Raw genomic sequence first — 19,487 nt, 5'->3', positions numbered from 1 at the left:
CTCTAAATATCTTGCAAAAGTAATTGCCCTATTGGATTTAAGATGTTGAAAATTCAAAGCATTTCCAATGAGGAAAGGACTATATCTCTGAAACAGAGAATATAAAAGGCAGGAAGGAAATGTACAGCAAAATTAAATATAAACAATTTAGAAGATTATTATTAGAAGATATTTTGTAATGTTACTTTTTGTGAAGAAGTTTTGAGTCACTGATTCAAGTGATTGATTTTTTTTTTTACTTTGTCATTTAAATACTCAAAATCATATTCACTGGTATGTATTTAATAAATAAAATGTTGCTTGCAGTTATTATTTTGTGGAAATATTGAAAATACTGAAGTATCTATGAGCTTACATATGTAAAGAGTCATTAAGTTACCATTCAAAAAGGAAAAAGGTGAAGTTGTAGTGAATATTGTGTAGTTTAACAGTAATTTCAGGAGAGAAAATGATTTGCAATTGAATTTCTGTTGAGGATCAGGATCTGTTCTGAGACAGCAGTGCCATGAATTACATTTTCTTCTTGTTAAAAAGAGTGTATCGTATTTTGCCCTGAAAAAAACACAGCAGGTAATTAAACATTCCTCAACAAGCTTAGTTTTGAAACTGTTCATTTTATGTTTTAATAAATAAATAGTTAATGAGTAAGAGAAGTTAAGTGAAGGATGTGGATTTCTGTGGTAGAAACAAAAGGATGGTTCGCATTTCAGAGCTGTCATTAGGCAAGAATTGGCAGGATTTTGAGGCAAGCCATTAAGTGGCTGAATTAATAGGGGAATATCAAGGTTATGTACTGTAATAATGAAAAGGTTTGTGGAGTTGTGGAGGAAGAAGTATCATACAATGCAGCAGATACACTTTTATTGTGTAGAGATTCAATTTATGACTGAGCAGCCAATTCTAGATATCATAAAAACACCATCAGGGCAAAGAGGATAAATCAGGCTCAAAATGTAGACTAGACACTAGTACTACTATCAGTAGCACTGCTGATGTGGTGATGCCAATAAAATAATAAAATCAATTGAAGTCTTCCTGCCTGCTTTTCTGAGACAGGTGGCTCTTTGGAAAATTTCCATGTTCATGTGTCCTGCTGTGCAATCCCTTGTTCCATGGCTGCTGACCCCTTTCACACCGCAACTTAGCTTCACTCCAAGCTGTGACTTAGCACTAAAGTAGACCAAGAAAAGAGCTTTGGGTGAAATGGCATCCATAGGGACTGGTGGCTTTCTGAAGGGCCACCTGACACCTATGCTCATGAGGTGTCACTGTGTCTCCTTGTACCAGCTGAGCAGACCCGGGCTATTTTCTCTACAGGGTGCTGTTGATACCATCAGTGTCTGAACTGAGGCGGTCATTGCACATATCACCTTGCATCACTGTTCTCCAAGTCATCTCTGTATTTCAAATATATGCAACTTGAGATCTGATATTCTTTTTTGCTACTGAGCTGTTATAGTGAAGGTCCTCAAAATATCCCCGCTAGGGCAAGCAAAGATGTCATAAAGTAGTACATTCATCCAGGAAAATGTAATTTTGCTTTTCTTGAAGAAATTCACAAACTTATCTGAATGTTTTCTGGTAAAAATATTCTTCTAGCCAAAAAGTCAAATCTTAGCATGTACAAATGTTATTATAATGCTATCTTCTTTTGTAATAAGAAGCACTCTTTTCATGAAGTGACTATGCATATCGGAGGGAAGCTTGGGATATGAGACAATGCTGAGAAGATAAGATTGTGTAGATAGAGAAGTACCAGAGAAAAAGAGGATTTTTTTTGTGTAAACCTGGAAAAGAACCTTGCCTTTAAAACTGTTACTCTACCTGTGTAATATAAAGCAGAATCCAGTTTCACTGAAGTTTATGCAACAGTTATGAAGGAAGAAATAAGAAAAGAAATGTACTCTTAAAGGATGATTGACTAGGGCTTTCTCTTCTTGTTGAAAGAAAGTGTAGCTGACTATAGATTCCAGATCTGTGCAGTGACAGTGGTTACAGATGCATCAAAGACAGGATTTCTGGTCTTCATACTGCATTAAAAATATGCTGCAGATAAATGATGAAAAAATAGTTTTATTAATTATTGTTTAAAATGGACATGCCCTTGCATACAGCAGAATTAATACTTTCTTTATTTCCACACAGCCGAGGCAATGAGAATAGACTAGCGCTACGACGACAGACCATTCTCCGGGAGAAGGGGAGGAGGCAGGCCAGTCGAGGGCCAGCATATATGTTTAATGACCGCTCAACAAGTCTTTCTCTTGAGGAGGAACGCTTTTTGGATGCAGCAGAATATGGAAATATCCCGGTGATTCGCAAAATGCTAGAAGATTGCCCCTCACTCAATGTCAATTGTGTGGACTATATGGGGCAGAATGCCTTGCAGCTAGCAGTTGCCAATGAGCACCTGGAGATCACAGAACTTCTACTGAAGAAAGAGAACCTGTCTCGGGTTGGGGATGCCTTGCTTTTGGCTATTAGCAAAGGTTACGTTCGGATAGTGGAAGCCATCCTAAACCATCCCGCATTTGCCGAAGGCAAGAGGCTTGCATTAAGTCCAAGCCAGTCAGAGCTCCAGCATGATGACTTCTATGCATATGATGAAGATGGAACACGGTTTTCCCATGATGTTACACCAATCATCCTGGCTGCTCACTGCCATGAGTATGAGATCGTCCACACTCTGTTGAGAAAAGGGGCGCGGATCGATAGGCCACATGACTATTTCTGTAAGTGCAGTGAATGCAATCAGAAACAAAAGCATGACTCTTTCAGCCATTCTCGGTCCAGAATCAATGCCTACAAAGGTCTAGCCAGCCCCGCTTATCTGTCTTTATCCAGTGAAGACCCCGTAATGACTGCCTTAGAGCTCAGTAATGAGCTGGCCGTGCTTGCTAATATTGAAAAAGAGTTTAAGGTGAGTAGAACGATACCTATTCTGACAGACACAGAATTATGAAGTTCAATTAAAGGCTTTTCTCGTGTTCCTTGAACAGGAAGACATTGGCATCATCTTCATTAATAAGAACAGTAACACGGGGAAATGTGTAATTGTTTCATGAATGGAACATTTAAATTTCTGGGAACTTATTGCTCTGTGCTGATTGTAATTCATACCGTGTGTGTAGAAGGTGCCAGTGCCACATCCTATCAGGCAGGATAGTAAAGGGGGCACAACCTGACCTTCAAACTTGTGGGAGAAGCTGGTTTATGACAGGGGAAAGAGGAGACTAAGGTGGGACAGTTTTGTTACTTATGCAAGGCAAATTGAAAAATTCTACTCAAAACCTCACACATTCATTATTTTCTCATAGTTGAACTGAAAACTTTTTGTCATTTCTTACAACATTTTACAGTTATTCACTAAAAGGACTCTAAATAATGTCCTTCTTTTCCCTTTTAATGCATAGCTTTTCTCTTGTGTTTCTACTCATCTCTTCTTGTCTTTTACTAATTTATACTTGGTTATAGTTGAACTCAGTGAAGTTAAAGACTTTTTCAATGTTATACAGAATTTGTAATGTTACACAAATGCATGATTTTGAAACAAAATCAGCAGACCCAGAGATTCAGTGCCCATTAGATCTTTGGAGCGTGAATGTTCTTTTTTTTTTTTTTTTTTTGTGAGTGTGTGTGTGGGGATACACTGGTGCGCAGCCTAAAAAAATATGCACCCCAGTTTATTTCTATTATTTAAGACTGTAAGAACCATAGATAGAAGCTTTTTGCTTTCAGTAACTGCCACGTGGGCCTTGTTGAAACATAAGCATTGTTAATTATGACAAAACATAAGCATTGTTAATTATGACACTGTTGTGGTTTAACCCCTTTTGGTTAATTAACTAAGAACCAGCTAAGAACCCACAGACTCTCTCTCACTGCTTCACCAGTCAGACAGTTTCATAAAAAAAAAAAAACAAAAACAGCTGTTATTGTTAAACATAACATCATATGGTATGTGACATCCCTTTGGCCAGTCTGGGTCAGCTCCTGGTTGTGTCCCCTCCCAGCTCCTGGTGCACTCCCAGGTATCTCGCTGGCAGGGCAGCACCAGGAGCTGAACAGTCCTTGGTCTGTGTGAGCGCTGCTCTGCAGCAACTAAAACATCAGTGTGTTATCACCAATATTTTCATCCAAAATCCAAACATACAGCATGATACAAACCTCTATGAAAAAAACAAACAAACAAACAAACAAAACTCAATCCCTGCCCAAACCAGGACACTTAGATTAACTAACATCACTTGAACTGGGACCCTGTTGAAAGAAGGTGCTAATATATGATATTACTGTGACACAGCATGATATCTAGACTTCTCTACCAGGAGATCAAACCCTCTCCAAAGCATTAAAAGAATAATTTCTTATGTTGTGTTAGGAAGAGTGCGAAGTTGTCTTAATCGATATTTAATGTTAATCTTTTAAACACGGCTTTTAAGCACAGTTCTCAAGGTCATGAACCTGTCTTTGCTTAGCTGACTTGAGCTGAGATGCTGCAAATCTGAATTAGTTGCTCCTAACTCATGCTTGCACTGTATCTTTGTGGAACCAATCCATATACAGGAAGCTGAAATCTTTCTTTAGGAGGGAAAAAAAGGAGGTGGAATGTGCAAGGGGATCTAGAAAACAAGAGTTAAACTGCTGGATAGGAACAGGGGAGAATTTTTATTTTACATCAATAAGACCAATGTCTGGAAAAAACATTTCAGCTTAATGCAGAGGATAAAAGTCTGCCCCATGGAGTCCCTGGCAGAAATCATTAGGACCTTGGGACAGAGGTTTTATCCAGTGCTTGCACGTACAGTTTAGAGAAAAGTATTTAAACCACATACTCTTGTTTCTTTTGCTTTAGCAGCTGCTGAAGATATGAACAAAAGGACTTGATTAACTTAAAGGGGAGTAAATTTAGAACAGAAGAGAAAAACATTTTTATACACCATAAATGCAGCCTGTTAAGTTCACAGCTATGTTGAGATCAATGGCATGTCTGATTTGTAGGGACTGTATAGCTCCGTTTACCACAGTTGGAGCGACACAAGTTAAAGATTGTTAAATAAAATCATCATCTGGAACTGTCAGCAAGAATTGTTCTTCAGATGTGTGCTGCAGTACAGAACTGAAGGGGTGAACAGGGGGCACAGTATTTGTCCCTGGTGCCACCAGGGCCAGGAAATGCAGCACAGGTGTGAGAAAAGATGGACTGGTTCAGACAACAGGCTTCTGCAGCCTGCACTGCTGTTCCATGAGGAGGACGTTATACTGTGTGACCTGGCTCAACCCCAAGTGACCTTTAAAAAAAAGTTCCTCTTTTGTTGCGGTTGTCTTCTGCTTAGAGGATAATATTGTGTGAAGAATTGCAAATGAGATTTTAAGGTACTGTCACTCAGCAGAAGCAGGAGGCTGGACAAGAGGCAGAGCAGCTCTGTATTGCTGAGCATAAGTCAGCCAAGTTCTGCTGGGGATACACACGTGCTTTAGGGTAGGGTGAAAGGAATAGGAGCAGTGAGGAGCAGGAGCACAAGGCAACGCAGAAGTTTAAGTCTCTGTTAATTTAAGGTTTAACCAGGAGCAGTCAGCTGGCGACGTAAGGTCTTTCAGAAACATTTTTGTAAGTACTAAAATGATAAGGCCGTTCTGGATAAACATTAAAGACAGGGGAATATATTTATACATGTATGTGCAATGAAAAGTGTTAACATTTACACTGTACGTAAGTAGTGACATTTACAATATCTACACAACCTTGGGGCTTGACTGCAAACTACCTGGCTTAGGTTCAATGCAGACAGTACAAAGGTTGTGTTTACAAAGCTGCAGGAAATGGACACCATCATCTATTCTGTCTGGGCTTGTCTGTGATCCTGTCAGCTCGTATCACTGCTCATATCCCAGCAATTTATCTAAAAAATTGTTACCCTTACTTTCTTCAGGAGTTGGCTACAGTTGTTCAGAGTGTAGATTATGAATAAAAATGTAGATTTGGTTAAAATCTGTTACACATGTTAGTGTAATCAAAGAATGTCTTCTGTGCATGGATTAGCTGGACATGGTAAATCTTTAGCTCCACCTAGGGTTTACCTGAGCCGTTTGAAATATTCTAAAGCATTTCTAAATGAAAATTGAGTTTACTGGCAATATACTGTTTTAAAATTCACTTATTTTTCAGTGCTGATGGAGTATTATTTGAGATAACACTAACCATGAAACTGTGATTCAGACCCAAATTCAAATCCCATACTCAGCAGAAAGCACTATTCTCTGGAACAAGCTCCTTTCTTTGCTTCAGACATCTGTAGGAATTGTCCTTATACATGTTTTGGAGGATAATTCTTTATTATATAATACATAAATATAATACAGAAAAAAAGTAGAGGATAACTGCTGAAGAAAGAGTAACTGGACTGTTGTGTGTAGTATTTCTGTACCAAGCACACAGTTAATTTAGGCTTCCTGAGAAATTTTGAAATCTGCAAGATTTTCTGAAAGCCATTTAATTTAACTTTGTACAACATAGCCAAGTGAGCAGCTTTATGAGGTTTGATAGCATATGAAACCTTATTTGGAGTATTGTGTTTGTATTTTCTTTCATCTAAATTCTTTGCCCACCCTAGAGCTAATATCTCTGCTCTGTCCATAAGTATGAAGATTATATCTGACAAATGTTGTCCTGCAGAGATGTGGCCTGGAGTTTTGAGAGGGACAGCTGTGGCCCAGCGCTGTTCAAAAAGGATAAGATTTGCATTGAATGCAGAGTTCTCTGCAGCTATAATGGCAACACACTGTTTTATTATATAATGTGATGGAGTGGAAAAACATTTTTTTTTTTTTCAATAAATGTAGATGCGTTGCTGTTTGGTGTAAATTAATACCCCAATAAAGTCTTTTAAGTTTTCTTTCCTGATGAGAATCAAAATCCAAACTATCAACTCAAAGCCTGATTTTCTGTTTGTTTTCAGTTAATCCTTGTTACAGAATTAGGGTCCCAAGTCTTGATTGTGGGTATTCATTGCTCTTTTAGAGAAAGGTTATCATCACCTTTTAGAGATGAACACCTGAGACATGGAAGGGGTAAAGGCTTCATTTGTAAGGGGGAAAATATGTTTCTCTACCTACTTAGATGCCTAGGTCCAACATTTAGGACCCACTTTTGGGGGGTCCCTACCAAGGCACTGGTAAATCCTAAATGCACCAGGAGCCAGTGGCTTTTCACAGGAGGCAGCGTAGAGAGGGCTCCTTTCTTCTAGGAGGATCAGCTGTGGTGGTGCCAACACTGCTGTCCTGCTCATGGGGTCGGAGGTGAGGCAAACGGCTGGCCCAGGATGTGGTCGGCCCAGTGGCCTCTGCTTTCCTACCCAGACCACCAGGACAGACTGCCAGGAAGGACAGGTGACACTGCTGGACACAGCGTCCACTGCCATCCCCATCCCTCCTGTCATTCCTCTGCCACCAGGGTCCTGTTCATCCCTTCTCCAGAGTGCTCACCCCAAACCTTCACCTTCCTTTTGCAGGGTGGGAGCAGCCTGGGGTGCTGATCCCTCAACCTTGGTGTGCCAACATTTGGCAAAGCGGAGATTTTCCTGAACTTCAGAGAAGCCTGGAACCAACTTTGTCACACATAAAATAAAGCACACACCTACCTGCTTGCAGAATTAAGGGCTGATTCTTTTGAGCCTCTAAATGTAAATTAATTGCAAACTGGCTTTTTAAGTCTTGTAGGGCTGCTTTTTTAATTCATTGTTTATGATTTGCAGTAAAAAGACAAAAACAAAAACACAAACTTGTGGAATTCTCAATGTGCTGTTGGCTATTTTAGAAAGTGAGTTAAGCCAAACAAATTACCATTTTCTCTTGGTTCACATTAATGGTAAGAGACAGGAGAACTGGAGGGGAAGTGACTGTGCATCTGTGACTGAGACAGGGAGACGGTGAGAAGCATGTATTGCAATTAACCATTTCAGCTGTTACTACACATTTTTGTGCACTGAGGAAACAAGGGACACAGAAAAAAATATATATTCTTCATTAGAATAAAGAATTTTGTTTGGAAAATGGCCAAAGGCATTGGTGTCCACCGTGGGGTAATGATCTCCTCACATACTGTTTTGAAAATCCTCAAAATCCAAAATGTAATGTCTCAGTTACCAGTGTGACTGTGCATGCACATATATTTATCACATATATTTATCAGCCTAGAACTGTTCATTGTACCTAAAAAGGTACATAGGTACATAGGTTCATTCTTTGTTTTTCCTTTGCCTGGGAATCTCAAAAAGCTGCTTTTCCTCTAACGCTGGGAACATTTCAGTATTAAAAAGATTGAATAGTAAGTCTTACCTTAGCCACTGGTACAAAAATGAAAGCCAAACAGAAGGTGATATATTACTCTCAAGAAGCGTCTTTCTAAATTGCCAAGACGTTGGGATTTTGGTTAATCTCTATAGTTATTCATTTGAATAGAGAGAAAACAAATAATACAACAGTAAAATATACAACATGTTGTGAAAAAGTTAATTTTATTATTTAGTTTCTGTCTTCTCTGCAGAGAAATACAAAATTCTCTGACAAATCTGAGCTATCTTGCTTACATTACATTATTAAACATATAAATCACAAACACTTATGGAGTCCTATAGTGGTATGTGTATGCATCTATGAATATTTGCATCCATATAAGTGAAGTGAAATGTAAAACTCAGATGCAATCCTTTAATATATCCAAGTAATAAACTCCTGGTACGTTATGTTTAATAAAGAACAAATATATATGAATTATACTCTCAGCAAATAAATTAGGATATTCTGCATACTACAGATAATGGTTTGTATTCCTGGCTGTGCATTAGTTGGCAGTTAGTATAAGGAAGTATTTTAAAAAGAATGGTAGAAGAGATAATGCTATGAAAAACAGACCAGAAGAGGGAGAAATACTCCACTGTACTAACAGTGTTTGTAGAAGGTGACTTTGAACATGAAACTAGAGACTGCATGAGCACTTCTGTATGACTTTTGTTGTTATTGTTTTTTGCTTCATTCTTTTGTTTGGGAAAAAATGTACAGTAATTACATCTTTTTAAGACATTAAAAATTAGTAAAAATTAGTCAATTAAAATTATTAAAATTATTAAAAATTAAAAACATCAGAAGATTGTGACATATGAATAAGAAAATCTCTCAAAAGAACTAAGCAGGGGGTAATAAGTCTATACACATTATTTAGCTTTAGATTTACATCTATATCTGTATGCATCTGTCTACCTATCTACCTAATTTAACTTTAGTGACCCAAACACAGCTGTGAGCAAGTAGTGGTTAATGAATTGTGGTTTACAGTGACAAATTTGGTAATCAGTGACTGAGAAAAATAATAGGTAATTAAAGCAATAACCAACTGAACTTGCCATTACAGGGCAACATTTTGGCTGACTCATCAAAGTCTGAAATAGTCATTAAAATACAGTATTTCTAAAAGTTTCATTCAAGTTTTTATTGGAGATAAAGTAAGTCTTGAGAAGTAACCTAGATGTAAAACTTGATGGTCTAAATGACCAAGATGAGATGTATCCTAATCTTTGTGAACATTCAGGGGAAGTAAATTCTGGATAGAAAAGTGCTGTTAACCTACAACAAGAAAGCAAAACAAAATGCAAAAGAACTATTGATGCTCAACAAATGTATAACTGGAATACAGAAGTATTTCTCTGTTAGTTCTAAACATCAATTCACTTTCTTTCTTCCTTTCTTTTCCAGAATGATTACAAGAAATTGTCTATGCAATGCAAAGATTTTGTAGTTGGACTCCTTGATTTATGCAGAAATACAGAAGAAGTGGAAGCTATTTTGAATGGTGATGTAGAGATGAGCCATAATAATGGAGAACATGGTCGCCCCAGCCTTAGCCGCTTAAAACTTGCCATTAAATATGAAGTAAAAAAAGTAAGTGATTATGTTGATAGCATGAAATCATGGGATTATTGAATGTTTATGGTATCGTAGCTTTTGACATTTAAATGAACATTTCAGCCCTTCTATCAAGTGTATTTTACAAACAAAAGGATACTCACCCCAAATAGCTTACAGTATGAACAAGAAATGTTCAATGCAGGGTGGATACTGGCCACAGTGAGTATGCAACTTAATCGTTCTAAGAAAATACTAGCTGTATGCAAATTTTTTAGGTATTTACTTGGTTTTAGTTTTAGTGTACTTAAAAAAAAAAATAAAAAGGTGGAAGAAATTTGTAGTAATTCTGAAGCCTGGGAAAGTATAAGATTTAATAAAAAACAGATGATAGCACAGCAGTCTTGTGCTATTGATACCCATTTTTTGTCAGGCTGTTATGACTTACTTAGAAAATTGAGAGAACTTAATGAAACTATGTGTGTCACAGAAAATGTATATTTTTCTGTATGGATAATTGGAGACACAATCTAGGAGTAAAAGTACTACAGTGGGCTCTAGGCATCAGGCAGTGTTGAAAACATGACATCACTTCTTTGGCTGACTTTCCATTTCCATTGCCAATTTAAGTCTTTGGTCTGCATTTGAAATGGATCAAGCTGAGTTAGTAGCTACACCCAGACTCTTGAATTACCCAGAAGCTTCTCTTGGATAATATAGGTTGATAAATTCCAGATTATGTATATATGTGAGAAATTATTTGATGAAGTTTGTGCAAATGAGGGACACGAGGATTTAGTTCAGGAACAGGCTTAGAAAGCAGGTTACCCTAAAGTAGGGCTATCTGATCTCAGAGCAGAAAGATCTTTGATAAAATTTCTACATAACGAAACAAATCAGATCAATACGGTGAAAATAATCAATTGCTTATTTTAATGAAAAAATAGAAATGGAATCAGAATGCATAAAAATCCAGTATGGACTGAATATACAGATCTAGTTTGTACAGGAAGAGCTTCAAATTTTTTATGGAAATGGAGTTCACATCTCTGGGTCAAACCTTAAAAATTGATATGTGAGCAATATTTAGTGTTCATGAATGAAAGAAAAGAAGAAAACCTTTTTGACTGAGGAGCACCTACCAGCAAATGAACACAAACATGCAAAACATTTGGAAAACAAAGTTCACTAAAGAGAGCTAAAAAAACTTCCAAAGGGAACATACAACATTGAACATGTCCTTCGTAGTGTTTGAGTCTTTATCCTGCCTTGAATGGGAACTTGCTGTCAACGTTTTCCATTGCCTGTTAGATGACATTTCTTGCAACTTCAGCAAGTCACATAAAAGAGAATAAACTATTCCTGAAAAATCTACTGGATTCAGTTAAACTTTTAATTATATTTACATGTTGAGATTTAAACTTTAATGCACAGAAGAATCCACCATTTATTAATACTACCATTTGAAGATGCTTCTTATACTCTCCAGAAGTCTTGACAGAAAAGAGGGCTGCAAGTCTAACTTTTCAGTTTTGCAGTATATGTCTAAAAGATTCCATAACCAAGTTACAAATAGCCCTTCCTCGATTTCCTGCAGAAGTGACAGTGGTATTCTTATGCCAGCTGAAAAAGTGATATTTTCCAACATGGCATGTGAAAATACGGTGGATTTTTTCTTTCATAACTGAACTCTGTATAGCATCATTTGCAAAACAGAAAGACTTAAAGTTTTGGAATTTCTGAGGTAGCAACATGAAAATCAGAGATGTAGGAAGCAAGTGGAGTTTGCACAGATAAAGTTGATGGATAATTACACTTAGAAGGAAATTAGTTCATGATGGACCCCTTTTTTAAAGTTAATGTATTTATTGTTGCTAATAGCAACAAGTCCATTGCTGGGAGATTACACTCATCAAAAAACTTTTTTCTTATACCCCTGTTAATGCTCCTTTGAATATAAGCTGAGTTTTTTCTAGTTCCACAGTCCAAACACACTGCACATGGCTGCTATTTTAATAAAAGATATTCTAATAGTAATATTCTGTTGTGTTTCTTTTCTCTGTTACAGTTTGTAGCACATCCCAACTGCCAGCAACAACTTCTCTCAATCTGGTATGAAAATTTGTCAGGTTTGCGGCAGCAGACCATGGCAGTGAAGTTTCTAGTTGTTCTCGCTGTTGCAGTAGGACTGCCCTTCCTTTCAATGGCTTACTGGATTGCTCCTTGCAGTAAGGTCAGTTGACGAAATCTTGTAATGGCCATTTATTAATATTTATAACATTTCCATGTAGATTCCTGTCTGGCAAAGATGAAGCATGGGTATATGTATAAGTTACTGGTGTGCTCAGATCATGCTTCAGAAATGTGTTATTTTAAAGCTGGGTTAGAACAGAATGGCTGCAGTATTACATGTTCTGACAATTGTAATTATGACAGGTAACTGTATTGTGTTAAATGCAAAGTATATTAAGTTAAGTTACCATAGCTGAACAGGAGTCATCTTGTAGAAACTGTAGAAACAATGAGTCAAACTATTCTTCATTTAGTTGCTGCATTAGTAGTCAAGTGCTGACTACTAATCCTCATTTTCCATTTTTCAGAAATAGACCAAGTTCAAGCTATGGGTTGATTCTAATTACCTCAAAGGCAATTTTATTTTTGATGACGGAAAATGAGTAGATAAAGGTCACAAGATCATGAAGCCAGAAATTAGCACAATCATAATTGGTTTCCTAGTCAAGGTGGATTGTGTTGGCTTGTCAAGACGGTGCTGTGGCTCATTGTATTCCATTAGGTTTTTAAAGCAGCCACGCAGCCTCTCTTGCATCCATTTATAACATGATGTCGTTTGGATTTGGATGCTACCACTTTATCTCTTTGGGTGACATATAGACTGTGGAAAGCCTTTCCACTGTGGACAGTTTACAGTCTCTAATCTCTCCAAACTTTGTGTTGAAACTCTGTTTTAGTTGGTTAGCCACTATCCATTGCAAATGGACACTGATGGAAATTTTCCTCTGAGAGTATATTAGAAGGAACAAATGGGATCTTATAAGGATCTCACAGAGCACAATATAATATCTATGATTTTAGCAGGCTGAATCCAGTGCACATATGATTCCAGGGATAGAGGAAGTTTCAGAGAGGATTGAAGTCTTTTTTCTTTTTTTCTTTTATTGTTCTGTGAGAGGGAAAAGGTGGGTCTTTTCTGTTTTGCTGTATTTTTCATTTCTTTCAGTACGAACAATAAAAATCAGTTATATCATTTTCAATCTTCTATATAGTGACTAGGATTTTTATGAATGTTTTTGTCTGAAAACGCACCCTGAGATTCAGCACTTTAGTAATTGTTTTTCAGCTATAGCAGTGACTTGTCTATTTGTCATTTCCCTTTTTTAATGATTTATTGGATCTTAAAGTCATTTTGAACAATCATACATTCTAGAAAAGCTATTTCAAAGTAGCTTTTCAAAGTCAAGTTTCAAGGGACAACATCCTTTAACATTTCACTTCATCTGTTCCTTTTCAATCATCTCATCCTGTGATCTATATGTTGGATGTTTCATTATATTCTGCAAATATAAAATTCAATCCATCTTTTTAAACAGTTGCAATTTCTTTTCTTGTACTTCACTCATACTTCAAAATGTTTCCTTTTTTTTTTTTTTTTTTTTTTTTTTTAGGACAAAAATGTCCTAGGATTGCCATAGGATTGCTCCAATACAGAGCATTATATATATCTATAACACTACCTATCTATGGAGTTCATTCTGTCTAAGAACTGATGGAATTTTATAATTTCTTTTTCCTACCGAGATAAATTACCCATATTTTTTCCAGATATGGAACTGTAGGTCTCAGTGACAGCAGGAAGAGAAGACAGTATTTATGGTGAAAATAACAGCTGGCATTGAAGTTATTCTGATACTTTTCTTTAAATTCTCATGCCATTTCTGAGAAAGGCAAAAAAAAAGGTGCAGCCTTACTGTCTTTGTAACAGTTACAACATCTCAGACAGTTACTGGTACAGCTATACACTTTTCTTTCTAGGAAAAAAAGCACAAAACAAAAGAAAACAAAAACTTTCTTTGAGCTTGACGTGCATATTGGGAGTTTCACATCTGGAAGAAATTTCAGAGAAAGCTGTGGACAGAGGCCTGTTGATTTGGCAGGAATTCACCCGTGTTAGATTCTGAACAACAAATGTCCTCTTAGTGAGTGATCCACTCAGCTTAGCTGGTGATCCACTTAGAGGCACTTCAAAAGTTTTGTGAACTATTTGCTCTGATTTTCTATCTGGTAGTTTAGTTTAACTACAGACATAATTAACCCAAACCTTCTCAAATACTATTTAGTTGCATGACATTTTGAAAGACGAAATATTATTTTCACTTTTGTACAAGAATCTTTATAAAGTCTGAGCTCTTCAGTTATAATTAATAATAGAATTTATATTAATAATTTTATGAATTTATGCATAATTCAGTCAACCTCTGCTCAAGATGGGGATCTGAATTTGAAATTCAGTCTTCTTTTTCTGTTCCCATCCCATTGGTGTTGGGATTTCTGAAAAAGTAACATCAGTCCCTATGTGTTTCTAGAATGTTCTGAGAATTGTACATATTCTATTTCACTGCAGTGGAAGAAAAGAAATTTAGTGTTATGTCCAGTACATGAGGAGCTTGGAAAATGTTCCCCCTAAAAAGTATATGCATTATCCCTTTTTGTTACCAGTCTTTTTTCCTTTGTGACAGATGTACTACCCAGAGACCTATTTTATCTTCTCTATATCAGTGTCATACTCTATAATGTTATGATACAGACTGTTTCTGCAGATTCACATGGAAGGACTAAAAGGACTAATCATTGACTAAAGTCCTCAGACACTTTAGGTGACCTTATGTATGGGGTATATGCAATATAACTAACCATATCTTGTCCTAGAATCATAGAATCTTAGAATGTCCTGAGCTGGAAGGGTCCCATGAGGATCGAGTCCAACTCCTGGTTTCACGCAGGGCAACCTAAACAAAAATCAATATATAAAGTGTGTCTAAACTATAGTACAAAGTATCAGAAACCATCAAAAGCACTTAAGGTACAGAAAGAGAGCATTTAGAACACCATGTCCTTGATCTCTGCAATGGGAAGGAATTTATTATGTCAAACTGCTAAGTGAAAGTCTATTAAAGAAGGACTCTAGTTTATAGAAAAGTCTCAACATCCTGAAAGATCATGCAGTGTTTTACATTTTCTTGCTCAGAGTCCTATTTTCTGACCTATGTCCCCTGCATAAAGAGATTCAGGATTTAAAAAGTGCCATTTCAAGATTTTCTTGGATCACTTACAGGTACCAATGTCCTAGTAACTTCCAGAATTTGTGTGATCAGTCAGGTGTGGTCAGTTCTGCCTCCAGGGAGTATTTTACTACATTATTTTGCTATTTTTTTGTTTTTGGAAGGGGTGGGGATCTAGGAGTTCAGTTTACGATCAAGAGGTATATTAACACTACTTCTCTCAATATTTTTTCTTTTTTCCTGGCTATGACTCATTCTGGCATCTGTCTCCTAACCCATCTTCGTTTGTGAACACAAGCTTAGTGCATTTAAAAGGACACTGTCAAGGTACTTTATCTTCCAACTCTGCTTTGTTCCATGTTGTTTATGACTGTTCCTTGCTAGACTGAAACAAAATATTTTCCCATGACAAATATCTGCTCTTTTTTGTAGTTAACACAAAATAATTGGTTGTTGAAGATTGTCTCAGAAAACAATGAGAAACAATGAATGACATGGATTTGCAGAATAATATATAAAGGAGAAAGAAGATCAAATGTTGTGCCTGCTAACCTTGACAGTGTTCCTTTAAGAGTACCTTCTTTTTATATTTGTCTAATTATCTTAATGTTTTCTGTGCCTCAGACCTTACCATTGCATCCTCTTATTCTTTGTTTCTGTAAAAGCTGATTGTAAAGTTGGCATAAATCTGATTTTGATATTGAAACAAGTGTAGCAAAAATGCTTATGGCAATAATTCATCTTTCTGCCTTCCCTCCTTTTTTCCAGACCACAAATAGTCATATATTTCACCTGGGATCTGTGACACTTGCTTTTAATTCTTTCAATGAAATTTTTGTCAAGATGCTATGAGAGTATTTTTCTTCAGCTGCCAACTCAGTGAACTAGCTAAGACTTTTGCTATTAATACCGGCACTCTTAAGCTATTCCCTATAGTAAATAACTTCTTAAAGTTCAGCCTAGTGTGAACTGCTATGGAACTTTTAGGTTTTTTAAGTGTCATGCTAAACTGTTTTGAAGCCATGCATAGTCATCACAAGGTTGAGGATGTTTCCATTAAAGGAGTCAGGAAGGAAATTAAGACACTACAGAACTATAAACATACCCTCCTGAGGCCTAACGACATTTTTTTAAAAAGGGAGTAAGCTGGAAAAACTGCAAAATAACTGTGCTGAACAGTATCATGTCAGTCAGGAAACAGAATTCTTTAGTCATAATGTACTCCTGATGATAATTCAATGCCTTTAGTAAGTGTCAAAATCCCATTTTCTTTTCTGCCTCATAAAGATCACTGGAAAGTAAATTTGGAAGATATTTAACAACTATAATAAATATTTCTCTTGATTACCCATAGTAGACATAAAAATGCCCCAAAAGAATTATAGAATTGTTTCAAAACACTGAGTTAAAAATACATATATGGTGAAACTGAGAATCAAAATTATCCCTCTGAAAACGGGAAATAAGCAGAAACTTTTAAATGTGGTTATCAGTATGGCATCATAGTACAATTTTTTTCCAAGACTTTGTTCCTTTGTATTATTGAAACATACATTTCTCTGTGTTCCTGTTCTTTTTATACATTCTTATTTTGGAAGAAGGCGATGCAATATCTTTTTGTTTTATAACCTCTGTTGCAGCTGGGGAGGATAATGCGTGGACCATTTATGAAGTTCGTAGCCCATGCAGCTTCTTTCACCATTTTTCTTGGTCTGCTTGTCATGAATGCAGCTGACAGATTTGATGGCACCAAACTCCGACCTAACGAAACAACAGGCAATGTCAAACAACTATTTAGGATGAAAACATCCTGTTTCTCCTGGATGGAGATGCTCATTATTTCTTGGGTAATAGGTAAATATTAGTTTTTGCTTAAAATTGTCTTACTATGATTTCAATGAAGCTGGACCGAATTTAGTCCTTTGCTATTAAAGTTACATGTAAAAATTGCATCAAAGAGAATTTATTCAACCAGCTGCATTCCCACATTGGCCTCGTGTTTCTTACTGGATGTCAGCAGGCCTTCACATGTGCTTCATTACACACATTCAGATTAGTCACAAATATTCAGGTTAATCACAATCACAAACATGCAGGTTAAGGATGTTGGTGAAATTTTCATCATCCAAATATGAACAAATGCAATTTTATGAATGTCAAAGGAAATTATCTACTTTTTTTTTTTATTATTATTATTTTTTATTTTTTGAGTCAGGCTGAGTATCAGCTCTCAAGGGGAAGGATTTCTATATCATGGGCCAAGGTTTTTTATTCAGTTGTCTCTTTCTGATAAGATTTTCTTACTTTGCAAATATTTCTTCAGAATTAGTGGTTTATAGCTTAATGTGTTGTTGTTTGACAAAAGAGAAGCAGCGTATAGATCCCTCAGTATTCAGCTGTGGATTATTCCATCCCAGCATAGGGATGAAGTGAATGCTATGAATAGTAGTTTGGTATGACCCATTCAATGCAGTGACTAAATATTACTGCACATAAGAACTTGAGCACAGAACCTCAAATATATCTTATCTGTATGATTCCTATTTGCAAGTCTAATTCCATTTATTTCAGTGAGGTTTAGATTCCCAAATATTTTAAGGACCTGGGTTTCGTATGTTAGTTAAGTCAGTAAATATGAGAGTTACATTCAAGCTAAGGAATCTGCTTCCAGCTTATGAATTTAAAAATTTTTACTTTTATGAGCTATTTTTTAATTGGAGACATTTGCACATCAACTGAATCATACAGCTTTGAAAGACATTGACAATTGTTATTTATTTCATCAGATAGCTGTATAAATGAATATAATTGTGTATTGCGGGAATAATGATACTTAGATTTCCAAATCTTCTATAAATATTAATGAATGACCTGATAATAAGGGACTAAACAATATTTTTCCAATTTAAATTGGAAATTTCCAATTTAAGCTATTCTTATTTATTTATTCTTATTTATTTCAGTATCATGCAGAAGTAGGAAATGATTTAAGAAAAATTAATTCAGTGCATACAGATATAGTATGGGATTTAATTATTGTAATTAACATTATAATTGTTCTTATCTGAGAAGTGATGAAAAGATCTTTCAGATGGTTCGATAAGTACAAAAAATGGTGACATTACAATTTGCTTTTCTCTTGTTAGCTCTCTTAAGAATTCAAGAAATTTAGTGCATGATTAAATACATTTTATCTTGAAAAGGGAAAGGATTTGCTCAATAAAAAAGATGCCATAAATGATACTGCATTCCTAGATCTTATTATGTTTATTTTCTATTTAATAATTAATATTATTAATTAGGAATGAAACAGATACCTTTGCCCTGTTGACAAAATATTGGGTCTGATTCCTACTTGCACACTTGTTTATCATACAGACTATACTCAGGGTGCTCTGCAAATGGGAAAATGTGACTTCTGCTATCAGTTCTGCTACTGCAATACAATCATGTCATTACTCCTCTTTCAGTCTCATTCTGTGTTTTTAACAGATGGGAATACTCACTACCCATTCTTTCTTTGAAATCTTTTGGAGTTGAACAGGCAAAAACAGTATAAAAGATTGTTATGATTACTCAAATGAAGTAGAAGTAGTGGCATATATATATATATATATGTGTGTGTTATATATATATACATTAATTAACAGATTCAAGGATTTTAGTGTGTGTTCAAAGTCCCAAAGAGCAGAATGGTTTTGAGTTTGACTGAAATCAAGAGCATCTAAACATAATAAAGTATCATATAAAATGAACATGAAGCTAAACAAACATGCTGTTTTTTTTTTTTTTTTTTCTTTCACAGGCATGATATGGTCTGAATGTAAAGAAATTTGGTCTCAAGGTCCAAAGGAATACCTTTTTGAATTATGGAATATGCTTGATTTTGGCATGTTAGCAATTTTTGCAGCATCATTCATAGCAAGGTTTATGGCATTTTGGCATGCGTCTAGAGCCCAGAACTTGGTTGATGCAAATATGAAAGACCTGTCAAGTCCAACACTGGAGCCCAACATAAAATACTACACCTTGGGTGAGTTGATTGCACATGGTTTGAATGTGTTTCTTGGGCCAAGAATTGATTTTCTGTAATTAGTACATTAGTTCTACAATGTAATTGTTAAAGAAATTACCGTCCCTGCTTTTCTTTCTCATCTCTACTACTTGTTCACAGTTCCCTTGGCTATGCTCATACATCTCTTTGGGGATTATTCTGGGCATCAGGCACTAAAATCAACTTAAGTTCAAAATAGCCCCACTGTCATCACCCCACCCATAAAGATTCTCTTT

General features: G+C 36.0%; 1 protein-coding gene across 2 annotated transcripts in view; it reads left to right on the top strand.

Annotated features, from left to right (window-relative positions):
* Positions 1–19,487, top strand: part of TRPC6 (transient receptor potential cation channel subfamily C member 6) — a 96,802-nt gene that overhangs the window by 55,539 nt on the left and 21,776 nt on the right. For both annotated transcript variants that reach the window (XM_068669874.1, XM_068669880.1), the window contains 5 exons: positions 2,146–2,920; positions 9,751–9,936; positions 11,969–12,133; positions 16,838–17,051; positions 19,003–19,230. In XM_068669874.1, the coding sequence (XP_068525975.1) occupies positions 2,146–2,920; positions 9,751–9,936; positions 11,969–12,133; positions 16,838–17,051; positions 19,003–19,230 (1,568 nt within the window). The remainder of the gene's footprint in view (positions 1–2,145; positions 2,921–9,750; positions 9,937–11,968; positions 12,134–16,837; positions 17,052–19,002; positions 19,231–19,487) is intronic.

Source organism: Anas acuta, chromosome 1 (genome assembly GCF_963932015.1).
Source record: "Anas acuta chromosome 1, bAnaAcu1.1, whole genome shotgun sequence".
Classification (NCBI taxonomy): Eukaryota; Metazoa; Chordata; class Aves; order Anseriformes; family Anatidae; genus Anas; species Anas acuta.
Note: the sequence above shows the minus strand (reverse complement) of the source record. Positions and strands in the feature narration are given on the sequence as shown.